Source organism: Microcaecilia unicolor, chromosome 2, assembly GCF_901765095.1.
Source record: "Microcaecilia unicolor chromosome 2, aMicUni1.1, whole genome shotgun sequence".
Classification (NCBI taxonomy): Eukaryota; Metazoa; Chordata; class Amphibia; order Gymnophiona; family Siphonopidae; genus Microcaecilia; species Microcaecilia unicolor.
The window spans coordinates 566108514-566132737 of record NC_044032.1 but is presented as its reverse complement, the minus strand read 5'-3'; the positions used below and the strand labels follow the sequence as shown (position 1 = coordinate 566132737).

Here is a 24224-nt window from a genome sequence, read left to right as displayed (position 1 = left end):
GCAGTAGCCATCTCGCTCTCCGTCCGGGATTTGGCCCGAATCAGCCAATCGTCCAGATACGGGAGCACCAGAATACCCTGTCTCCGCAAGGCTGCCACCGCTACAACCATAACCTTGGAAAGTTTGGGGAGCCGTTGCTAGGCCGAAAGACAGAGCACAAAACTGAAAATGCTTCCCTAACACCGCAAAGCGAAGAAATCGCTGATGAGCCGCACGAATGGGAATGTGGAAATAAGCTTCTGTCAAACCCAAAGACGTTAGAAACTCTCCTTCCTGAACCGCGACAATGACAGACCGCAACGTTTCCATGCGAAAAAAGGGAACCTTGAGGGCTGCATTGACTCCCTTTAGATCTAAGATAGGCCAAAAGGCATCCTCCTTCTTTGGGACCACAAAGTAGATCGAATAGCAGCCCGAGCAGTGCTGAGCAGGGATACCACCGCCCCCAGACTGATTAGACGAGCCAAAGTGTCCTGCACTGCTGCCCGCTTGAGCCTCGAATGACAAAGGGACTCCAAGAACCTTTCGGGAGGCGGACTGTCGAACTCCAGTGCATATCCATCTCAAACCACCTCTAGAACCCACTGATCTGAAGTGATTTGGGCCCAGTTCTGGTAAAATAGACTCAGTCGAGCCCCTACCCAAACCACAGCCTGGGCCCATACACCTTCATTTTGAATTACGCCCCGACACCTGTCCTCCCGCGGAAAAGTCACGCCCTCCACAACGATTCCCCCGAAAGGACTGGGTGCGCTGGAAGAATCGACCTCTAGAAGCCCCACTAGACCTCCCTGGCCTATACTGTCGAGCCTCCTTAAACCGACCTCGGGAGGAAGAACCCCTAGTAGCCACCTTGGGACGAAAATCCGGAAGACGAGGGGCCTTGGCATCGCTGAGACCTCGCACCAACTTACCCAAATCCTCAACAAAAAGCATGAACCCCTTAAAGGGAAGAGAACACAGCTTAGCCTTAGAGGCCGCATCCGCAACCCAACCTCGCAACCAAAGGGCACTACGTGCCCCCACCAGCATAGCCATACTTTTGGCCGATGCACGCAACAAATCATAAAGTGCATCAGACAAAAAGGACGATCCCATCTCCAATTTGGCTAGCTCCTGAACCCCCGAGGTCTCAACCTCCACCGAATCATCAAGAAGCTTCTCGGCCCAATGAAAACACACCCGAGCAACCAGCCCCACACAAACCGAGGCCTGCAGGGCGAGGGCCGACAAATCGAAACCGCTTGAGAAAGGATTCTAGCCTCCTATCCTGGGGATCACGGAGAGCAGTACCACCGTCTACCGGAATGGCCGTGGCTTTTGTAACTGCTGTCACCACAGTATCTACTGTGGGTGCCTTAAAGGAATCTCTATCTTCCTGTGGAAGGGGATAAAGTCTCGCCATCGCCTTAGAAACTTTACAGGGAGAATCTGGCGAATTCCACTCTTGAAACACCATATCCCGGAGATCCTTGTTCATGGGGAAGGACCATGCTTTCTGCTGAATGCCCTTAACCAAGGGATCCACCTGTCTAGCCTCCCCCAAGACCGCCTCTGGCTGTTCAAACTTAAGGGTGGACGTGACCTGCTCAATGAGTTCCGCAAGTGCCTCCCTATGGAAAATCCTCACTACGGAAGGATCCTCTCCAGGAATCACAAAATCCGGATCCTGAGAGCCTTCAAACCCCTCAGGGTCCCCCAGCTCACTAAGAGCACCTTCTAACTCCACAGGAGAGAACCCCTCCCCGTCGTCTGACCACTCAAACCGCGGCCTCTTAGCCAGAGCTGTGCTAGCCCCCTCCTCTAATTGCGGGGGTCCCAACTTACAGGCTTGGTAGAGGGTCCAAACAAACTCTAGAGGAAACCCAACGCCTCCTGGGCCCTCAGGTGTACCTTTCGGAGCCGACACGGGGGCAGCAGGCTCCACAGAATTCGCGAAACTCAAAATGGCGGACGTTCCCACCAAAACTGAGCTCGCCGACGCCGGCCCTGCCGGAGTTCCCGCTGCCCCAGACACCCCCGCATTCGTTGGACCCTCCGCGGTTAATTCGGGGGGAGCAGACACCGCCGAAGTCTGCTTCGGTTCGCCACACAGACGACACTGTCCTCCCGGCGTTTCTACACCGCGTCGCGAACACAGGCGACACCGGAGGAGTTTGCCTGCCATAAATCTGAAGGCCAAACAAGCTGTGCGAAACGGCGCCAAAAAAAATCCCACTCACAGCTCTCGCGCAACTCACTCGCACTGCTCTCTCGATACAGCTAGGAACCGAACCTTCCGTTCCTGAGTGGAGGAGTGGCCTAGTGGTTAGGGTGGTGGACTTTGGTCCTGGGGAACTGAGTTCAATTCCCAGCACAGGCAGCTCCTTGTGACTCTGGGCAAGTCACTTAACCCTCCATTGCCTGCCATGAGTGGGAAAGCGCGGGGTACAAAATGTAACAAAATAAATAAATAAAAAATAAATAAATAACTGCACAGATAGCTCTTAAAGAGACATCAACATAAATTGGCAGCTAAGAAGTGTGAGGCACTCAAGGCTACAATATAATAAAAGCAGCCGAGGCACAAATCTGCCAGTAATCTCAATAGAGAGCAGCACAGGGGGAGGGACCTGAAACAGGTGTGACACCTCAAGGGAAAAAACTGGGCCCCACCGGACCAAGGGCCCCGAAGCACTTTTTTTTTTTTTTTTTTTTTTAAACACACGTACAGGGTATATGCAAAGACCAAGAATTTGGCAAGAAGATTAAAATCCCCTTAACCTATTAGCAACACTACTGCACCAGGTTATTGAAGACTGCACAGGCTGTCCTTCTACCTCTGCTGAGACTGAGAAAATACTGGCTAGTGGATGTACTGCACCGGTTATATATACAGTATTCAAAAGCTCAGTGTTTCTCAGTCTCCCTCTGCTGGTAGGAGGCCATAACCCACGCGTCTTGACCGGTCTGGAGGGTCGTGGAGGAAGTTAGGGTTAACTTGGTTAAGTCACTGTACTGTGTATAATATATGCATCTGTGTGTAAATCCTTTTTGTCAATTTTGTTTTTGTTGTATCAAATATCAGAATAAAAATATATATATTTTTTTTTTTATTTATTTATTTATGGTTTTATTATACATTTAACAAGGTAATCCTTGTTAGAAACACAGGCAAATGATATACACCATAACATTCTCATCCAGTGTTTTACCAATAAATAATAAAAGGAAAAAAACTTCAAAAGAAAATAAATCTTGCAGTGGACAAGAAACTTATACCTTTAAAAGAAAAATAGTTTAACCTTCCTTAGACCTCAAAATTTGAGGGGGGAGTGATAGAATCAGAGAAGTTACAGAAAATAAAAATCAACATTTGTTACCAGGTAATAGCTGCTATTACTCCAGGTTATATATCATTTCAACTGTTTCACATCTAGGAATGATTTCAGTTGTTCCGGTGAAAAGAAAGTATATTTAGTCTGACCTAACTTAACCACACATTTTGCTGGATATGCCAAGAAAAAAGAACCACCAATATCAATTGTTCTCTGTTTCAAAATAAGAAAGGCTTTCCTTTTTTGTTGTGTCTGTTTAGTTACGTCTGGAAAAATCCAGACCTTAGAACCACAAAATTGAGCCTTAGCATTACGAAAATACAATCTTAATATATTATTATAGTCTTGTTCAAAGACAAAAGAAATCAGTAATGTGGCTCTATCAAGTATTGTTTCAGAAGATTGTTCCAAAATGTCAGAAATATTTTGGAAATCCGGAATAATATTTTCTGTTCCTCGCAGTTCCCCTTTTGGTTTAGGAATGAAGTAAATTTTGTTCACCGGAGGAATAGCATCCAGGGGAATTTTGAGGATCTCATTTAAATATCTTCTGAATGTTTCTATCGGAGTTACCCCCGAAAGCTTAGGAAAATTTAACAGGCGGAGATTAAGCCGTCTGTTATAATTCTCTAGTTGTTCAATTTTTCTTCTTATGTCCATATTGTCTTTAACAAACATAGTCTTAAACTCCTTAAATGATTCAAGAATAAAAATATTTTAATAACTTTAAGGAATATTTCATGCATATGTATTGGCTGTGTGGAACATGTTTTTCCATTATTTAGCAGTTTCTATAGAAGCAATCACTTTTCAGAAATTACACTAGAAATCTGTGAATAAAAATAATAAAATCTGAACATTAGCCCCCATTTACTAAGCTGTGCTAGTAGCTTCCGTACGCTAATGCCGACACAGCCCATTTGCTTTGAATGGGCTGTGTCAGCATTGCCGCGCAGCTTTGTAAACAGGGGGGGGGGGGGGGGGTATATGTAAACCTGGAAATGGGAAGAAAGTTAAAGCAATACCTGGCCACTGTCTATAGCAGGCTCTCCTCTTCCATCTTCAACAGAGACTTGATAACTTTGTAGAGAATCTTTACTCAGCACAGATGTAAAGTCTTTACACTGAGAAGGTCCACTTATTTCTTTTTTTGGTGGGCTGCTCACAACATCTTTCCCTTTGTTAGTATTTATTTGTAGTGGCAAAAGGTTGAAAGTTCTTCGGTTTTCAATAAGTTGGCGTTTGTTATTAGCAGCAGTTGCCCTGCCTTGTGAATCACTTCCAATACTCCTCTAAAGGAAAAGAAAATTCCATTTAACCATTTTGTCTGCTGTTAATTAGGAAGATTATCAAGTGCTGCTATCTAAGGTTCTAAAAAAGTTATATAGGTCAACAACTAGATGAGTACATTACTATGAAGAAAAATGCTGGATCCTTGGAAACATGGCTTCCAGCTAAATTATAGCTCAGAAATTTTATTAGCTGGGATTAGACAGTAGGGAAAAGGATATTTTCTGCTACACTTTTTTAAACCCCCCTAACATTTCAAAGTGAAAATCATCAGAAATTGCTTACGAGAAGTATGCTAGGGGTACCATTAAACTGTATTTAATTCTTTCCTCACAAGAAGTTCACAAAGGTAAAATTATGTCTTACCTGATAATTTTCTTTCCTTCAACGCAGCAGATGAATCCAGGAACTAGTGAGTTAAGTCCACCTACCAGCAGGTGGAGATAGAGATAAACAAACTTAAGGCAGTGATGCCAGACGGCCAGCTCCTTCCTCAGTAAGTAAATCATTCGTAAGTATTTGCCAAAGCCAAAAATATGAAACCAATAACAACCAGAAACCATCCTCACTATGTAAAACAGAGAATCAAATAAGAACTTCGAAATAACTGCAACTTGATCCTCAAATCGGAATCCTTTCCGTGTTCCCATATCTGTCTGAACTCTGCAAAAGAGAACCCGGAAGGAAAAAATAGCTACGCTGCACGGAAAATGAAAAAAAGGTTGGCTGAACTAGGAAGTGATCCTGGATTCATCTGCTGCGTTAAAGGAAAGAAAATTATCAGGTAAGGCATCATTTTACCTTCCTTGTCACTTGCAGTAGATGAATCCAGGAACTAGGGGGATGTACCAAAGCATTCCTTAAGTAGGGTGGGAAGCAGACGCTCCCCGCGCCAAGACTCCCACCCCAAAACTCGCATCCTCCTGAGCAGACACGTCTAGCCTGTAATGCTTCGCAAAAGTATGACGGGACGTCCAAGTAGCCACACGACAAATCTCTTCCAGAGATAAGGCCGATGCCTCCGACCAAAAAGCCGCCTGTGCCTGAGTAGAACGCACCTTCAGAGCCACTGGAAACGCTCGCCCTTGTAGCAGATACGCCGCTCCAATGGCTTCCCCAATCCAGCGAGCAATGGAAGCCTTAGAAGCCGCCTCACCTCTTTTCGATCCCGACAAGAGCACAAAGAGATGATCCGAGCATCGAAACTCGTTAGAGATCTAAAAGTACCGAAACAAGGCTCTCCACACGTCCAAGAAACGTAGCGAGGCAAACTCCCCCGGATAATCCTGTCTTCGAAAAGACGTAAGATAAACCGCCTGTGACATGGAAAGCCGAAACCACTTTAGGTAGAAACGACGGCACCGTCCGGATTGACACCCTTGCTTTAGAAAACTGCAAAAAAGGATCTCTTCAAGACAAAGCCTGAATTTTAGAAATCCTCTTCGCCGAAGCAATGGCCACCAAAAACACTGTCTTAAGTGTTAGATCCTTCTCAGAAACCTTATTCAATGGCTCAAATGGTGGGGCCTGGAGGGCTCACAGTACCACATTCAAATGCCACGCCAGGCACGGCTGCCGCAGAGGAGGCCGAAGCCAAAGAGCTCCCCATAGGAAACGGACCACATCAGAGTGAGCTGCTAAAGAGGAACCGTCCAGTTTGCCCCTAAAACAAGCTAGCGTGGCCACCTACACTCGAAGGGAATTATATGCCAATCCCTTTTGAAGACCATGCTGAAGGAACTCCAGAATAACCGGAATGTCCGCCCGAAAAGGCGATTCAGCACGCAAAGCACACCCACGCCGAGAAAGCTTTCCACACTCGCGCGTACGCTGCTGAAGTAGACTGCTTCCGTGCCCCCAAAAGAGTGGCAATGATTGGTCCTGAAAATCCCTTCTTCCTCAACTGCCGCCTCTCAATAGCCAGGCCGTAAAACCAAAGCGGGAGGGATTTTCCATCTGAACTGGCCCTTCATGCAACAGATCGGGAGTCACCGAAAGTCGCAATGGTGGCTCTGAGAGTGCTCGAATGAGATCTGCATACCACGGCAGTCGGGGCCAGTCTGGGTCCACTAGAATGACCGGCCCCCGATGCCGCCCTATGCAGCAAAGAACTCTCCCTATCAGAAGCCACGGAGGAAAAACATACAGTAGCTGTTGTTCCGGCCATGGCTGGATAAGAGCATCCAATCCTGCGGATCCTGGCTGCCGTTTGTGGATGAAGAACTGGGGAACTTTGGCACTGCAAGCCATGGCCATGAGATCCATTACTGGTCTTCCCCAACGTTGACAGATCAGCCGAAAAGCTGAGTACGACAGCGTCCATTCCGCTGCGTCCAAAAGAGTCCAGCTGAGAAAATGCGCTTGAACATTGTCTTGACCCGCAATGTGCGCTCCCGACAGACTCTGAACATGCGCTTCCGACCATACTAGAAGACGAGACGCTTCCACTGCCAAGGGAAGAATGCAAGTGCCCCCCTGCCGATTAATGTAGGCCACCGTCATGGTGTTGTCCGAGAATACACAAACCGCCTGCCCCTGCAGAAGGTCCTGAAAACTCCGCAGCGCATTCACGACTGCTCGCAACTCCAGACGATTTATCGGCCAAGTCGCTTCGAGAGGGGTCCACGATCCCTGGGCTACTCGATGAAGACAATGGGCTCCCCAGCCCGCAAGGCTGGCATCCGTCACGACTACCACCCAATTGGGAAACGCCAGAGAAACACCCTTCTGCAAATTGGCTGACCGGAGCCACCACGCGAGACTGCACCTGGCCCGGCTCGACCAAGGAAGGCGTCGTTGATAATCCAGCGACGTCCGCGATCATCTGCTCAAAAGGAAATTCCAAAGAGGCCGCATGTGAGCCCCTGCCCATGGAATGACCTCCAAGGTCGCCGTCATGGAACCAAGAAGTTAAATATAGTCCCACACTAGGGCCCAGATGATCAAAAGCCCTGCGCTGTTCCAAACAGCGCCCTAAAAATAGCGCCGGGACAGCGCAGGGCTTTTCTGCATCGATGATCAAAGATAATGCATGCAAATCTAAGCAGCGCTATTATATTTGATCATCATGTTTAAAGTGCGGGAGAATTGTGCTGAGCGCATCCTCCCGCACTTGACAGGTCTGGGCTGTCAAAAGCCCAAACCTGTCAAACAGCCTGCCGAGGCCCGAAACCCCCCGCCCAACCCCCATAACTCGTGGTGGCCGCCTCCGGCCAAACGCTATCCCACCCTCCTTCCCACTCAGCGATGGGGGGGGGGGGGGGCTGGAGGTTCGGTGGGTCTCCAGCCCACCTCAACTCCTCCCCCCCCCCCCCCAAGCGTTCTGAATCCATGGTGGTCCGTGGTCACCCACCCTCCTTGCCGGCCCCCCCAGCTGGCCCCCCCCTACCTTTTGTTGGAGGAGGGGCGCAGCCTGCCTGCCTCCCTCCTCTGTCGACGCCGCTGCAAAATGGCAGCGCCCAGCCCTGCCTATTGCATCCTGGGATGCGGTGGGCGGGGCTACAGACCATGTAAGGGAGCGATTCCGAAAGGAAGGGCCCAAAACTGGAAGTGCTGACCCAGCACCGCAAATCTGAGAAATCTCTGATGGGGCTGCCAAATGGGAATGTGCAGGTAAGCTTCCCTCAAATCGAGAGCCGTCAAAAACTCGCCTGGTTGAACAGCAGCAATAATTGCCCTTAATGTCTCCATGCGGAAGTGACGAACCCGTTAAAAACTGGTTTACTTTTCTGAGATCGAGAATAGGCCGAAAAGCCCCGCCATTCTCTGGAACCACAAAGAAGATGGAGTACCGACCTGTGCGCCTTTCGAGAGGAGGAACAGACACAATAGCCCCTATCCTTAGCATGTCTCGCAAACACTGCAGAACCGCTGTCCTCTTGACCCGCGATACACAGCGGGACTTCAGAAAAAAGTCTGTGATGGGAGAGAAGAATTCTAGCTTGTAACCTTCTCGCACCAAATCGAGGACCTCCTGGTCCGAAGTAATTCTGGCCCACTCTGGAAGAAACAGAGAAAGCCTATCACCGATCTGTTCTCCTCCCGAGTGGACCTGCGCCCCATCATTGGGAGACCCGAGAAGCAGCCACCTGACGAGAGGGGGGTCCAGCCCGACGCTTCTCCTTGCAAAAGGAAGAACGCTGCCCAAAACGAGGACACTGAAAGGCTGCATTGGACCGCCCCGGGCGATACCGTCGCATTTCTCTGAAACGTGACCTCGAGGCTCCCTGCCTGGAAGTACACTTGGGTCTATCCTCGACTCTGAGATTTGGAATCCCCCAAATCTTTAACAATCTTTTCTAGGTCTTCCCCAAAAAGCAATTTCCCTCGGAAAGGCAATTTAATGAGCCGTTGCTTAGAGGCCATATCCGCAGCCCAATGATGGAGCCACAAAAGCCGCCGAGAGGAAACAGTCAAGGCCATGAGTTTGCCCGAAGCACGGACCAAATTATACAAAGGCATCAACCAAGTACGCCAGCCCAATAACCATCAGCGACATCTGAGGAGATCCTGGCATATCATACTCCGAAATCGAATCCATGACAGAATGTAGCCAACTGAGACAAGCTCTAGCCGCATAAGAACTACAAACAGAAGCTTGAAGTGTCAAAGCGGCCACCTCTAAGGCACGTTTTAAAGACGCCTCTAGCCGCCTGTCTTGCATATCCTTAAGCGCCACACCACCTTCCACTGGAAGAGTAGTCTTCTTAGTGACCGCCGTCACCAGGGCATCCACCCTAGGTAGAGTAAATTGCTCTAAACGGTCTGCTGAAAACGGATACAGCCTGGCCATAGCCCTGGCTACTTTCAGCCCCCCATCCGGATCCGCCCACTGGGCCGAAATCAACTCTTCAATAGCTTCATGTACCGGGAAAGGCCTTAGAAGGTCATCTGGTACTAGCCATCTTGGGGTTGACCGCCTGAAAAGCCGCAACCTCAGGGTCCTCTATATTCAGGGCTTCCAGCGCCTGAGGGATAACGGAGGACAACTCCTCCTTTTGGAAAATCATCACGGCGGAACAGTCCTCTGGTTGGTCAGTGAGGACACCGTCCTCCACGACTTCTACCCCCATCTGCTCCAAGAGAGCCACCATGGAGGGAGCTGCAGGCGACTGTATGCAGGACCCCTCCTCAGACCCCAAAAAAAGCCTAGGCTTTTTAAGGGAGGAGAAATCCTCTGGGGAAAAACCCAAAATCTCTTGGTTACCCCCAGACCCCCTGAGAGGATCAAGGGTCGAACAGCCGCGTGAGGGGGAGCAAGGCCCTTTTCAACAAAAACGCCTGATGGAGTAGCAAAATAAACTCTGGCGAAAACCCCTGCCCCCGCAAAGGAGAAAGTCGCAGCCATGGCACCTGCAACACTGCCCACAGTGCCTGATGCGCCCCCCCCCCCCCCCCCCCGACTCCCCTACCAGCGGAGAAGCAGCTTTGCCCAAAACCGCAACCGGAGCCAGCTCCGCGACCGATCGCAAAATGGCACAAGAATCGCCAAGCTCTGGGCAGGAAAGCACGCTCTTGGGAAGGGGGGGGGACCACCGCTCCATTGAGTCCCGCAAAATCTGCGCACCCAGCGCTGCAAAGGTTCACCGCCGAACGTCGTTTCCTGCATCGGGAACAGCGTTTTACCGCCTCCGCTGCCATCGCCCGCCCTCGAACAGGAACCCAGCAGGACTTACCTCGGACTGGGAAAGCACGGAAACTGACAGCTGAGCCGAAGAAAAAAAACCTCTCCGACAAGCAGGCAACAGAAAACAGGACTTGTACAGCAGTAACAAACCTGCTCTCAGCAAAAACACACTTCCCTGTGCTTCTCTGTTTTGTTTTGTTTTTTTAGTGAGGAGGCAGAAACAAACAGGGAAGGAAAGGAACAGCAAAAGCCTGTTCAGAGGGAATTTGAGGTGCAGCAGGGACCCAACAACTCCGTATGCTGCCAAAGGGGACACCACCAGTCCGCCACCCCCAGCTCAAACTGGCCACCGGCCCAGGAGCACCCTCAGAGGCCTTGGACCCAGGATTAGGAGAAAAGCCGTCCACCACCTGCTGAGATAGAGACATACTAACCGAGGAAGGAGCTGGGCAAGGTTGCCAGGTGGAAAATTTTTTTCCCACCCAAACCAGCCTAAATCCAGCCCAAAACCCGCCCAAACTCAAACCCCGCCCCTGACACCCCCACCCCCGCGTCATCAACCCCGCCCCCGTCATCGGCCCCGCCTCCCCCGTCACCAGCCCCGCCCAGAACGTCACTAACCCCACCCAAAACGTCACTAACCCCGCCCCCGCGGCCGAAAAACCCGCCTGAAAACCGCCCAAAAGAAAAAAAAGCCCAAAAAACCACAACCCGCCGCGGGCAAAAATTTCCCGCGGCGGGTCGCGGAAAACCGCCCAATTGGGCGGTAAAACCGCCCACCTGGCAACACTGGAGCTGGGGGTCTGGCATCACTGCCTTTAGTTTGTTTAGCTCTATCGCCACCTGCTGGTAGGCGGACTTAACCCACTACTTCCTGGATTCATCTGCTGCAAGTTTCAAGGAAGAGTGAAATTAGGAGCTTCTGTGTCCCAGTGGTACTAGCTCCCTTGTGCTGACATTCTATTGCTCTCTTTTCCGTCAAAGGTGGTTTGTTGAGGAATACGATCCTACTTAAGTTTTGCCATAACAATTCAATAGTTTGTAGAGAATGGCTTAAAAATAAACCAGTGCTTCAGTTTTTTTGCAGGTTATCTACTCTAAACCACACTATTCTCATCCTGACAGATATGTAGGTGACATGGATCTCTCAATATATAGGAAAATACAATAATGTGAAATAATTTTAGATTCACACAATACCGACCGCATGTAATGGCTGTTGACAGCAAATATTTTATAAATTAAAGAAAGGATTGCTGGTCTATTTGGATCCCCAGGAGGACTGTCTCTCTATGTCAATTGTTCAGCGCTGCGTGCATCTGGTAGCGCTATATAAATGCTAATAGTAGTACAAATAGCAGCATCATATATAGATTAACATAGCATTCTGTATGTTTGCATCCCAGGAATACCACCTCAGAACTCAGATGCTCAGCTGATAGGTGGCGTTAAGACATATGAACCTATTACACCAGTCATGAAAGCGAAGTTACTCACCTGTAGCAGATGTTCTCAAAGGACCGCAGAAAACACATTTCCACATATGGGTGACGTCATCTGATGGAGCCTGGCACAGACACTACCCAGTGTTCTGGATTCTTCGAGCCTTTGGCAGCACCAAACTGCACATGCTCAGGTGGCTTCCCACCTGACATGAGCGTGTGGAGCCAAACAGTATAATAAAAAAACTTAAGGAATACAACTCCTAGAGAAAGTGGAAGAGTATGTGGTAACATGCATCTTGCTGTCCTGGGAGAACACCTGCTAGGCTTTCCCCAAGAACAAGCAGCACACTACTTGCCATACATGATTATCTCTAGCTACTCGGCTCACTGAAGAACAGACAAGACAAGGCCTACCAGGAACCAATTAACCTGGAACTAGATATATATAGATATATATATGTATATATATAGATATATATATAGATATATATAGATATATATATATAGATATATATATAGATATAGATATTCTTGTTGTGTGTGTGCAGCACGAAACAGAATGAAAAACATGAGCCTTGGAGGGTGGAGTTAGATTCTACACACCAAGCAAAAGTCTGCAGAACTGACTGTTGCTTTGGGAATCCTACTCAAGGCAGTAGTGAGATGTGAATGTGTGGACAGAAGACCACATTGCAGCTTTGCAGATCTTCTCAATGGAAGCAAATCTCGTGGGCTATTGACACAGCCGTAGCTCCTACATTATAAACCATGACAAGGCCCTCCAGAGACAGCCCAGCCTGGGTAGAAGTAAAGGAGATGTTATCTTCTAGCCAACTGGTTAAAATGCATTTCCCCGTGGCTGCCCACATCCTGTTTGGGTCAAAAGAAAAACTGAGTGGACTGTCTATAAGCTTTAGTCCACTCCAGATAGAAGGCTATGGCTCGCTTGTAGTCCTAGGCGTGGAGTGCGCTTTTACCGGGATAGGCATGAATTGAGGAAAATGTTGGAAGAACTGACTGGTTAAGGTGGAAACCCAACACTACCTTCAGAAAGAACTTAGGAAGTGCAAGAAAAACCACTCTGTTATGATGAAATGTTGGGTAAGGTAGATCAGCTACTAGGGCCTGAAGCTTGCTGACCTTGTGTGCTGAAGTGACCACTACCAGAAACAAAAACTTCCAAGTTAAGATCTTCAGGTGACAAGTGTCTAACGCTCAAAAGGATCCGCTAGGTGAGGATGACGTTGAGGTCCCATGATACAGTGGGAGGTTTTATTGGAAGCAAAAGCAAGCCCCTCATAAATCAAACTAGAGGCCATACAGAGACGGGCTTACCTTCCCCACGGTGAACTGCACTGAGGTGAACCCTGACAGAATTGGTTTTCAGCTCAGTGGGCCTCCATGGATGGGTTGGCATCTAATGTTTATTACAGGAACCAACATAAGACATATTTTTGGCAAAGCACTTGTGTCAGGGGTCATCAAAGTCATTGTTTCTTCAAAAATCAATAAGTTTTGCCAAAACATGGAAGCTTTTTTAGCTGCACAGATTAGCCAAAACTGCTCAGTAGAATTGGTAAATGAACCCAGTTGGCTAATCTGTACAGCCAAAAAAAACTACCAAGTTGTTGGAAAGAAATCCATGAATCTTCAGAGGCTAGCTCCATAAGTAGTATGAACCACATCTGCCTCAGCCAGTATGGCACGATGAGGATCACTGTTCCCCAGTTCTGCCTGAATTTGAACAAAGTACTCCCCACAAGAGGGATTGGACAATACATGCACAGCAGACCCTTCCTCCAAATGGAGGAGGAAGGCATTCAATGCTGCCCTGAGATGTGATCTCAGCCTAACAGAACTGAGGGACTTTCTTGAGATGAATGCAAAGAGATCTACTGAGAGGGTGCCCCAATCTTGGAAGATATAATGGGCTACATCCATGCTCAGAGACCACTCGTATGGTTGCATTACCCTGCTAAGTATGTCCACCAGGCTGTTGTCTCCCTGCCAGGTTGGTGACCAGGTATGCCACAGTTGGAGATCAATGCCACATCCTGCTTCCAGACACAAGAGGTACGAACCCATACATCCCTGCTTGCAACCCGATTGTCCATTTGAATGAGAATAATTTCATCCAACAACTGATTTCTGAAAGCTTTTAGGGCATTCCAAATGGTTCACAGATCCAGGAGATTGATGTGAAGCTGACTCTTCTGACCGGTCCAATGACCCTGAGTTTAAAAGCCTGTCTACATGAGCTCCCTAGCCCAGTTTGGGCAAATCATAAGAACAGCCAAATAGGTTCAGACGAATGGTCCATCTAGCCTAGTATTCTTTTCCAACAGTGGCCAATCCAGGTCACAAATACTGGCAGAAACCCAAATAGTTGCAACATTCTATACCACCGATCCATGGGCAAGTAGTGGCTTTCCAAAGGTCTATCTCCACAAAAGCAACTTCTGCTGATTGGGAGTGACAAACATCTGCTAAGTTCCTTGAAGCCTGACACCACTGGGAAGCCAGGCTCCAATGAGCATTTCTTAAACAGAGACGTGCTATGCTTGTGACGAACCATGGAGGTCAAATAGCCCAACCACCTCAGCATCTACAGGGCTGTGTGACCTACTTGCTCTGGAAGACTTGTAGGGCTGTGGCAATCGATGCCTCAGCCCTGGCATCCAGAAAGAAGGCCCAGGCTTGAACTGTGTCCAGCAGGGCTCCAATGAATTCCAACTGCTTCATAGAAAGGAGATCAGACTTTGAATAGTTTATAATGAACCCTAGTAGATTCAACACATGAAAAGTTCTCTGCATTGAGTCCCGTGCTCCTTCCTAAGACTTGCTCTTGATAAGCCAATATGTGCACTCTCAGCCTGCATAGATACACTGCGACTACAGCAAGGCACTTGGTAAAGACTCAGGGAGAAGATGCGAGGCTAAAAGGAAGCACATGAGACTGGTAGTGGTGTTTCCCTACTCAAATTCTGAGACGCTTCCTGTGACCAAGATGTGGATGTAAGCATTCTTTAAGTCCAGACAGCATAGCCAACAGTTTGCCTGTTTATGGGAAGCAGGTGTCCAAGGAAACTATCCTGCCTTTGACTAGATATTTGTTCGGGACCCTGCAGTCTAGGATGGGATAAAACCCCCGTGTCTTCATGGGCCCCAGGAAGTACTTGGAATAGAATCCCTTTCCCTTCTTTCTGATGGTATGGGCTCAAATGTGTGGACCTATAGAAGGGAAGAGATTTCCTCTGCAAGCATAGCCTTTTGCTGAGAACTGAACATTAAAGCTCTTGATGAGCAATTTGAAGGTACATGTTGCCAATTTAAGGGAAAAATCGCCCCTCCCCAGACTATTTGAAGTACCTACTGGTCGGAGGTTACAAAGATCCACCTTAATGGAAAAAAATTCAGCTCCACCCACCTCCCCAGAAAGGCAATCCAGGACAGTCACTTTGATTGTGGCTATGCTCTTTTGGAGTCAGATGGTTGGGAAGATGATTGGGCATTAGAGAGCTGCACGGGAACAGGGTTTGCAGGAAGAACCCGCGGGATTCCCGCAGGGACGGAAGCAGTTCCTGTGGGGTTCCCGTGGAAATGTAATCTACACCTGCACCAGCCTCTCATCTACCGAGTACCAAGTTCTTTGAGTGCTGTCTCCTCCTCCTCCTTGCTTTAACAGCACAAATGTGGAAAATTTTCCATTAAGGTGGTGGTAGAGACACAAATGATGTTGGAATTCAAAAAGGCGTGGGATGAACACAGAGGATCTCTAATTAGAAAATGGAAGTTATAAAAAACCTAACCTTAAATGTCTGCATGTGTGTGGATGTGTGAAGTAATACTTAGATGGCGACTCTGGCTGTGATTTACTAGGGCCAATACCGGGCAGCTTTGTATGGTCTGTGTCTAATATATGGAAGTCTGGTTTAGGATGGGCTGGAAAGGGCTTAGACAGCAACTTCAGTGGCAGGAACAGACAGTTCTGGACAGATTTTTACGATCTGTGTCCCACAAATGAGAAGACGCATAGACTGGAGTGGGCTTCAACGACAACTCCAGCAGTTGGAACATAAGGATAGGGCCAGATAGACTTCTATGGTCTATGTTCCAGAAACACAAAAGAAAGACCATAATCAAGTATATAATATCACACTCATTGATTTAATCATGAATTGATAATGAGTGTGACTATTGGGCAGACTGGATGGACCATTCAGGTCTTTATTTGCTGTCACTTACTATGTTACAATTAATCCTCTTTGCTCCTGGGCTGATGAGCAGACCTCAGCTCTGACACAGGCATGAGCATCAGATGTCACCTGACCTACTGGCGCATGCATGTGGTGACCTCTCAGCATGCAGCGCCAGTAAATCAGAGACAAATCTTACATGTGCACACCAGAGTGTTCCAAGTTTCAGCTTTCATTCCTTCCTTGCCTACAGTGCTGTGGCTCAAATCCAGAGAGAGACTGAGGGAGCTGACTAGAATTTTCTTTTATGTACCATTAAATTCTTTCAGTGATGGGTGGGGATGGGTAAGATTCCAATGGGGACGGGTGGGGACAGGTAAGATTCCAGCAGGGACGGGCGGGGATGGGTAAGATTTTTGTCCCCGTGCAACTCTCTACTGGGCATTCTGGGACCGCTGCTGCCAACAGCAAAAGCAGGATCCCTGACTCTGCTGGAAAGGGTGGACCTGAGCAATATACTTACACCTTCCAGAGTAGTAAGGTAAAATTATGTATCATACCTGATAATTTTCTTTCCATTAATCATAGCTGATCAAGCCATAGACTGGTGGGTTGTGTCCATCTACCAGCAGGTGGAGATAGAGAGCAAACTTTTGCCTCCCTATATGTGGTCATGTGCTGCCGGAAACTCCTCAGTATGTCGATATCAAAGCTCCATCCGCAGGACTCAGCACTTAGAGAATTACACCCACAAAGGGACACTCTGCCCAGCTCATCACCGCCGAAACGGGGGAGGGGAATTAACCCAGCTCATCCCCACACAAGTGGGGGAGGGGAATCCGTCCAGCTCATCCCCGCGGATCGGGGGAGGGACACCACACCCGCCAATGCGGGGGGATCTGGCTTATCCTGCAACCGCAACCGCGGGAGGAGCTGACTGACCCTAACACCGCCGAAGCGGGAGGGGTACAAAGCTGCCCTACTGTCGCACGAAGCGGGAGGGAGCGCCGGCAGAATTTAAGTCTCAATCCAGCCCCGTAAAACGGAGGGGAGAGGAATGCAGCAGCTCACTGTAACACAAATTCGTCTCAACTCTTGAAGAATCCATTGAAAAACTTGAACACGAAGTTCTCCTGAACAGGAACTGAAGACTAAACTTGAACCTGAAATGCAACCAGAATATAACCAATACAGATATCTGGGAGGGACTATGGATTGATCAGCTATGACTAATGGAAAGAAAATTATCAGGTATGATACATAATTTTACCTTCCATATCATCATGCTGATCAATCCACAGACTGGTGGGATGTACCGAAGCAGTACTCACCCAGGGCGGGACATTGAAATCCCTGACCGCAACACTGAAGCTCCAAACCGGGCCTCCGCCCGAGCAGCCACAGTCAAGCGGTAATGCCTGGAGAAGGTATGGGCCGAAGCCCAAGTTGCCGCCTTGCAAATCTCTTCCAAGGAGACGGACCCGGCCTCTGCCATCGAGGCCGCCTGAGCTCTAGTGGAGTGAGCCTTCAGCTGGATAGGCGGCACCTTCCCCGCGGCCACATAAGCCGCTGCAATGGCTTCCTTGACCCATCTTGCCACTGTAGGCTTAGCAGCCTGCAGACCCTTACGCGGACCTGCAAACAGGACAAACAGATCCGATTTCCGGAAATCATTGGTCACTTCCAAGTATCTGAAGATGACACGTCTCACATCCAGATATTTGAGAGCAGAGTATTCCTCTGGGTAGTCCTCCCTACGAAAGGAAGGGAGACAGAGCTGCTGATTCATATGGAAGCGAGAAACAATCTTGGGCAGGAATAGTCACTCCTGCCTCAGTGAACTGCAGAAAAGGCTCTCGACATGAGAGTGCCTGGAGCTCGGAAACTCTTCTGGCTGAAGTGATAGCCACCAAAAAGACTGCTTTCAACGTCAGGTCTTTCAGAGATGCCCTCGACAAGGGTTCAAAAGGCGGCTTCTGCAATGCTCTTAGCACCAGGTTGAGATTCCACGCAGGCACCACTGAGTGCAGAGGAGGGCGCAGGTGATTAACTCCCTTGAGAAAGCGCACCACATCTGGCTGCGAAGCCAGGGAAGCACCCTTCAGGCGGCCCCTGAAGCAAGCCAGAGCCGCTACCTGGACTTTAAGGGAACTGAGCGACAGGCCTTTCTCCAGACCTACTTGCAGGAACGCCAACACTGAAGAAATTAGAGCAGTGAAGGGAGAAAGTGAGCCTGTTTCACACCACGCTGCAAAGATACGCCAAACCCTGGCGTAAGCAGTAGAAGTAGAGCGCTTCCTCGCTCTCAGCATAGTGGCGATGACCTTGTCTGAGAAGCCCTTCTTTCTCAGACGCTGCCGCTCAATAGCCAGGCCGTAAGACCAAAGGGGGAGGGATCCTCCATCACCACGGGACCCTGATGTAACAGGCCCTGCTCCACTGGCAGCCGCAGAGGATCGTCCACTGAGAGCCTGATCAAGTCCGCATACCAGGGACGTCTGGGCCAATCCGGACCCACCAGGATTATCCGGCCCGGATGCTTTGCCACCCGGTCTAGCACCCTGCCCAACATGGGCCAGGGCGGGAACACATAGAGAAGCTCTTGTGTCGGCCACTGTTGGAGAAGAGCATCTACTCCCAGGGATCGAGGGTCCCGTCCTCTGCTGAAAAAGTGCTGCACTTGGCAATTGGCCGATGACGCCATCAGATCTAGGCTCGGCTGGCCCCAGCGCTTCGTGATGCCCAAGAACGCCTGAGCAGATAGCTGCCACTCTCCGGGCTCCAAGGTATGGCGACTGAGAAAGTCCGCCTTGACATTTATGACTCCGGCAATGTGGGCCGCTGACAGCTGTTCCAGGTTCGCTTCCGCCCACTGGCATAGATTCATGGCCTCCTTGGCAAGAGGGGCGCTCTTGGTACCTCCCTGGCGGTTGACATAGGCCACAGCCGTGGCATTGTCCGACAGGACCCGTACTGGCTTCAACGCCAGTACCGGGATGAACTCCAAAAGCGCCAACCGAATGGCTCTGAGTTCCAGGAGGTTGATAGACCACTTTGCCTCTGCAGGAGACCAGAGCCCCTGCGCTGTCCTTCCCAAGCAGTGGGCTCCCCAGCCCGACAAAGAGGCGTCCGTCGTGACGACAATCTACTCCGGGGTCACCAGAGGCATTCCCGCAGACAACTTGTCTGTCTGCATCCACCAACTCAGCGCCTTGCGCACTGCTGGGTCCAAGGGAAGGCGCACAGCATAATCCTCCGACATCGGAGTCCAGCGCTGCAGCAGAGAGTGTTGTAGTGGTCTCATATGAGCCCTGGCCCAGGGCACTACTTCCATCGTGGCCGTCATAGAGCCCAACAGCTGCACATAGTCCCAAGCCCAAAGAGGAGAGGCTACTAGGAACTGGTCCACCTGAGCCTGAAGTTTGACAATCCGATTGTCTGGCAGGAACACTCTGCCCACTTGGGTGTCGAATCGAACTCCCAGATACTCCAGGGACTGAGTCGGGCGCAGCTGGCTCTTCTCCCAGTTGATGATCCATCCCAGGGAGCTCAAAAGAGCAACTACCCGGTCCACAGCTTTGCCGCACTCTGCATAAGAGGGGGCTCGGATCAACCAGTCGTCCAGATAAGGATGGACTTGTACTCCTTCCTTTCGCAGGAAGGCCGCGATGACCACTATTACTTTGGAAAAGGTCCGCGGAGCAGTAGCCAACCCGAAAGGGAGGGCTCTGAACTGGAAGTGTCGTCCCAGGACTGCAAAACGCAGAAAGCGTTGATGAGGAGGCCAGATGGGAATATGCAGGTACGCTTCCTTGATGTCCAAGGAAGCCAAGAACTCTCCTGCCTTCACTGCCGCTATAACAGAGCGGAGAGTCTCCATGCGAAAGTGCCGCACTTTCAAGGCCCGATTGACCCCTTTGAGGTCGAGGATAGGCCGGACAAAACCTCCTTTCTTTGGTACCACAAAGTAAATGGAGTAACGTCCCTTGCCAAGCTGATTTTCTGGCACCGGAACGACCGCACCCAGGCGGATCAGGTTGTCCAAGGTCTGCTGCACTGCCACAGCTTTGACCGGAGACTTGCAGGGAGAGAGTACAAACCCGTCTCTTAAGGGTCGGCAGAACTCTAGCTTGTAGCCGTCTCTGATGACTTCCAGCACCCAAGCGTCTGAAGTTACTTTGGTCCACTCGCCCAGAAACGAGGACAGCCGTCCTCCAATCTCCACTGGGCCATGGACCAAGACCCCGTCATTGGGTACGAGACCCTGGGGGAGGACCGGAGGGCTTACCTCCGGGACGGCGGTCTCTGCGAAAAGAATGCTGCTTGGGGGAGAAGTTCCTTTTGAAGGAAGAGGGGGCAGAGGAGCCCGACTTGCCCGGGCGGTACCGACAGGCTTCTTGAAACCGTCCTCTGGAGATCCCGGGGCGAGCACTGGCCCGAGCCCTGACCTCTGGTAACCTCTTGCCCTTAGACGTGCCGAGATCGGTCACGATTTTGTCCAGCTCGACCCCAAAGAGCAGCTTGCCTTTAAAAGGCAACTTAGCCAGGCGGGACTTAGAGGCATGGTCCGCAGACCAATGTTTCAGCCAAAGCCAGCGCCGCGCAGAGACTGTCTGAGCCATGCCTTTAGCCGAGGCTCTCAAGACATCATACAGTAAGTCTGCCAAATAAGCCAAGCCCGATTCCAGGGCCGGCCAGTCAGCCCTCAAGGAAGGATCCGAGGGGGAAGCCCGCTGCACCAAAGTCAGGCACGCCCTGGCCACATAGGAGCCGCAAACCGAGGCCTGCAAACTTAAGGCAGCCGCCTCGAAGGACGACCTTAAAGCCGCTTCCAATCTTCTGTCTTGGGCGTCCTATAGGGCCGTGCCACCTTCCACCGGCAACGCCGTTTTCTTAGTCACCGCAGTGATTAAAGAATCCACGGTAGGCCAAACAAAGGCCTCACGCTCACTTTCAGGCAAAGGATAGAGGCGGGACATAGCCCTAGCCACTTTGAGGCTCGCTTTCGGGACATCCCATTGAGCCGAAATTAAGGTGTGCATGGCATCATGCACGTGGAAGGTTCTAGGCGGGCGCTTCGTCCCCAGCATAATGGCGGAGCCAACAGGGGCTGAGGGAGAGACGTCCTCTGGAGAGGAAATCTTCAAAATGCTCATGGCCTGCATTAACAGGTTGGGCAAATCCTCTGAGCGAAAGATCCGTGCTGCAGAGGGATCATCCGCTCCATCCGAGCGGGAATCCGTCTCCTCCAAGGAATCCCCAAAGGACCGTTGGGAGAACTCAGATACGCTGCCCTCATCTACATCAGAGGAAACAGCGTCCTCTAAGGCCTGGGCATCCACCCGAGGGCGTTTACTTCCGGGGGCCTCAACCCCTTTATCGGACAAGGGAGAAGGGGCAGCGTTTTGCATAAGAAAGGCCTGATACAGCAGCAAAATAAACTCGGGGGAGAAACCCCCAGACTGTGCACTTCAGCAGCTTGGGCCACAGCCCTAGACGCACCCTCAACCGGCGCTCGCAAGAGCGGGGGAGAACCATGCTGCGCATCCAAGATGGCGTCCGGCGCGACACTCCGCGAAGGAGCCGCGCGGGAAGAATGGCGCTTAACTTTAGCCGCTTTTTTGCCGTCGCCCAAATCAAGGGCGGCCATGGCATTAACGTCTCCCAGCTCAAGGGCGGCCCAAGAAGAAGCCGTCCGAGCAGAGTGGCCGGCCAAGATGGCGGAGGCGAGCAGCGGGGGATGGGCGTTTATGGCGGGAAAACCGCCGCGCCGGAGGAAGATCCGGGACACTGACCGGCCTCCAAACTGACACCCAACAAGGGCGAATCAGATTTTAAAACCCCCGCATCCCCGCTAGAAGCGCACACGCGGTCCGGGGAGCGATTCTTCGCGCCCTCGCCCTCCGACGCCATAGGCCACGTGGAGATCAATCGAGGAACCCCCTGCCCGCTATAAAAAGGTAAAAATTACCTGCTTCTCACTCCGAGCTGTAACGACCTGGTGTCCCAGTGAGTAGCTGCAATAAACGTTTAAATAAACGTCGAAATAAACGCCCTTAAAGACGTTCAAAATTTTTTTTTTTTTTTTTTTTTAACGGAGCCAGCGGGAGGGGGGAGAAAAGGAGGGACCTGGCGCCACCAGGTTTGCACTTGCTCAAGAAGAGCCCTCAACCCCAGGCACTCAACAAAACCTAAAAATTAGGCTTGGAGGCCTAGCCAGAGCTTATGCTGTGTGTGACCACCACCTGCTGAGATAGAGAACATACTGAGGAGTTTCCGGCAGCACATGACCACATATAGGGAGGCAAAAGGATTGCTCTCTATCTCCACCTGCTGGTAGATGGAAACAACCCACCAGTCTATGGATTGATCAGCATGATGATATGGAAATCTCCTTTGGGCACCATCAGAGAGCCTCTAAGAAGTGGAAGCTCCAGGAGTGGGCCAAGAGGAATTTCATGGTATCGGTTCTTTTCTTGATAAGGGTAGCGACCTCTTCTACTTTGTGTCCAAAAAGATTGTCAACTCAGCAAGGAACGTCTGCCAATTTTTCCTGTATCACCAGTTCTAGGTCTGAAACATGCAGCCAAGCAAATCTGTGCATGTCAATACCTAATGCAGACACCCTGGGTGCCACATTACAAGCATCATCGGCCGCATGGGCCCAGTGCTTTCAACACTCCTCCTGTTTAGCTGACACGTGGAGTTCTGCAGCCTTATCTGGGGGCAGCAAGTCTGCAAACTACACTGCATACTAAGTTCCACACATAGGTGTTGGAACTGAACGCAGGACAAGCACACCACCCTGATAAACCACTCTCCCAAAAGACTCAAAGGCAGACTCTGGCACCTGTCAAGGCACCAGAATCAACCGACAGATGAAGACCCAGCAGGGCCCGGAGAATCGTTGGGGCAGAGCCATGGTTGGCATTGATGCCCTTGAGGCTTCGACACTGCACCAAGATCCACTCCAGCCCCTCCTGCACAAGGATCCAGAGCCGCTCCTCAGGAGCAGACATCAACAAAGGCAGGGCCAAGGCAGTAAGGAGACAGCCTATAAAGATAGAGCAGAATTAAAAGGCCGGTCCCAGCATCAAAGAAACTAGCACATTGGCATAGACTCCACAGAAGGCATGGTCCTCTCGGCACAGACACCTCTCAGGTACCAGTGGTGCTGATGACCTGGAGCTTCTGTCACCGTACTTCAAGCAGGACCAATTTCTGTACTCTTCACCTTCACTCATACAAGTCATTGGGATCCCTTGGTGCCAATCAGGACAATGTTGAATCCTCATGCATCCTCAGCATCGGGTCTGATGTTGGTCAGTCAAAGGGGCACTTCCAGCACCCGATGTCAAGGTAGTGGAAGTTCTCCTTGATGCTGAAGTACCTCACATGTCCAATGCAGCTCTGCCAGCCATGGGCACCTATGTCTCCAATTCTGATGGACTGGACTTAGAAGTGATTCCTAATGGCCTTAATAAAGAAATAGAGTGGCTCAGCATATAATTGATGGTGTTTAAATACTGAGGTTCTGTTGTAAGCTGTAAGCATGCGTGGACGTCCTTCTTTGACGTCTTCACGAGTAACTGGTGTTCCGAGTGCCCAAAAACCTGAGGTAGCCGGTAAGCATGATGATGGTAAAATTATGTATCATACCTGATAATTTTCTTTCCATTAATCATAGCTGATCAATCCATAGACTGGTGGGTTGTGTCCATCTACCAGCAGGTGGAGATAGAGAGCAAACTTTTGCCTCCCTATATGTGGTCATGTGCTGCCGGAAACTCCTCAGTATGTCGATATCAAAGCTCCATCCGCAGGACTCAGCACTTAGAGAATTACACCCACGAAGGGACACTCTGCCCAGCTCACCACCGCCGAAACGGGGGAGGGGAATTAACCCAGCTCATCCCCACACAAGTGGGGGAGGGGAATCCGTCCAGCTCATCCCCGCGGAGCGGGGGAGGGACACCACACCCGCCGATGCGGGGGGATCTGGCTTATCCTGCAACCGCAACCGCGGGAGGAGCTGACTGACCCTAACACCGCCGAAGCGGGAGGGGTACAAAGCTGCCCTACAGCCGCACGAAGCGGGAGGGAGTGCCGGCAGAATTTAAATCTCAATCCAGCCCCGTAAAACGGAGGGGAGAGGAATGCAGCAGCTCACTGTAACACAAACTCGTCTCAACTCTTGAAGAATCCAAGTGAAAGAAGAACTTGAGCACGAAGTCCTCCTGAAGTAACTGAAGGCTAAACTTGAACCTAAAATTCAACCAGAATATAAACAGTACAGATATCTGGGAGGGGCTATGGATTGATCAGCTATGATTAATGGAAAGAAAATTAT

General features: G+C 50.2%; 1 protein-coding gene across 1 annotated transcript in view; it reads right to left on the bottom strand.

The window, feature by feature from the left end:
- Positions 1-24224, bottom strand: part of PCM1 (pericentriolar material 1) — an 866960-nt gene that overhangs the window by 805961 nt on the left and 36775 nt on the right. Inside the window, 1 exon segment of the mRNA XM_030191464.1 lies at positions 4343-4609. Within this exon segment, the coding sequence (XP_030047324.1) occupies positions 4343-4609 (267 nt within the window).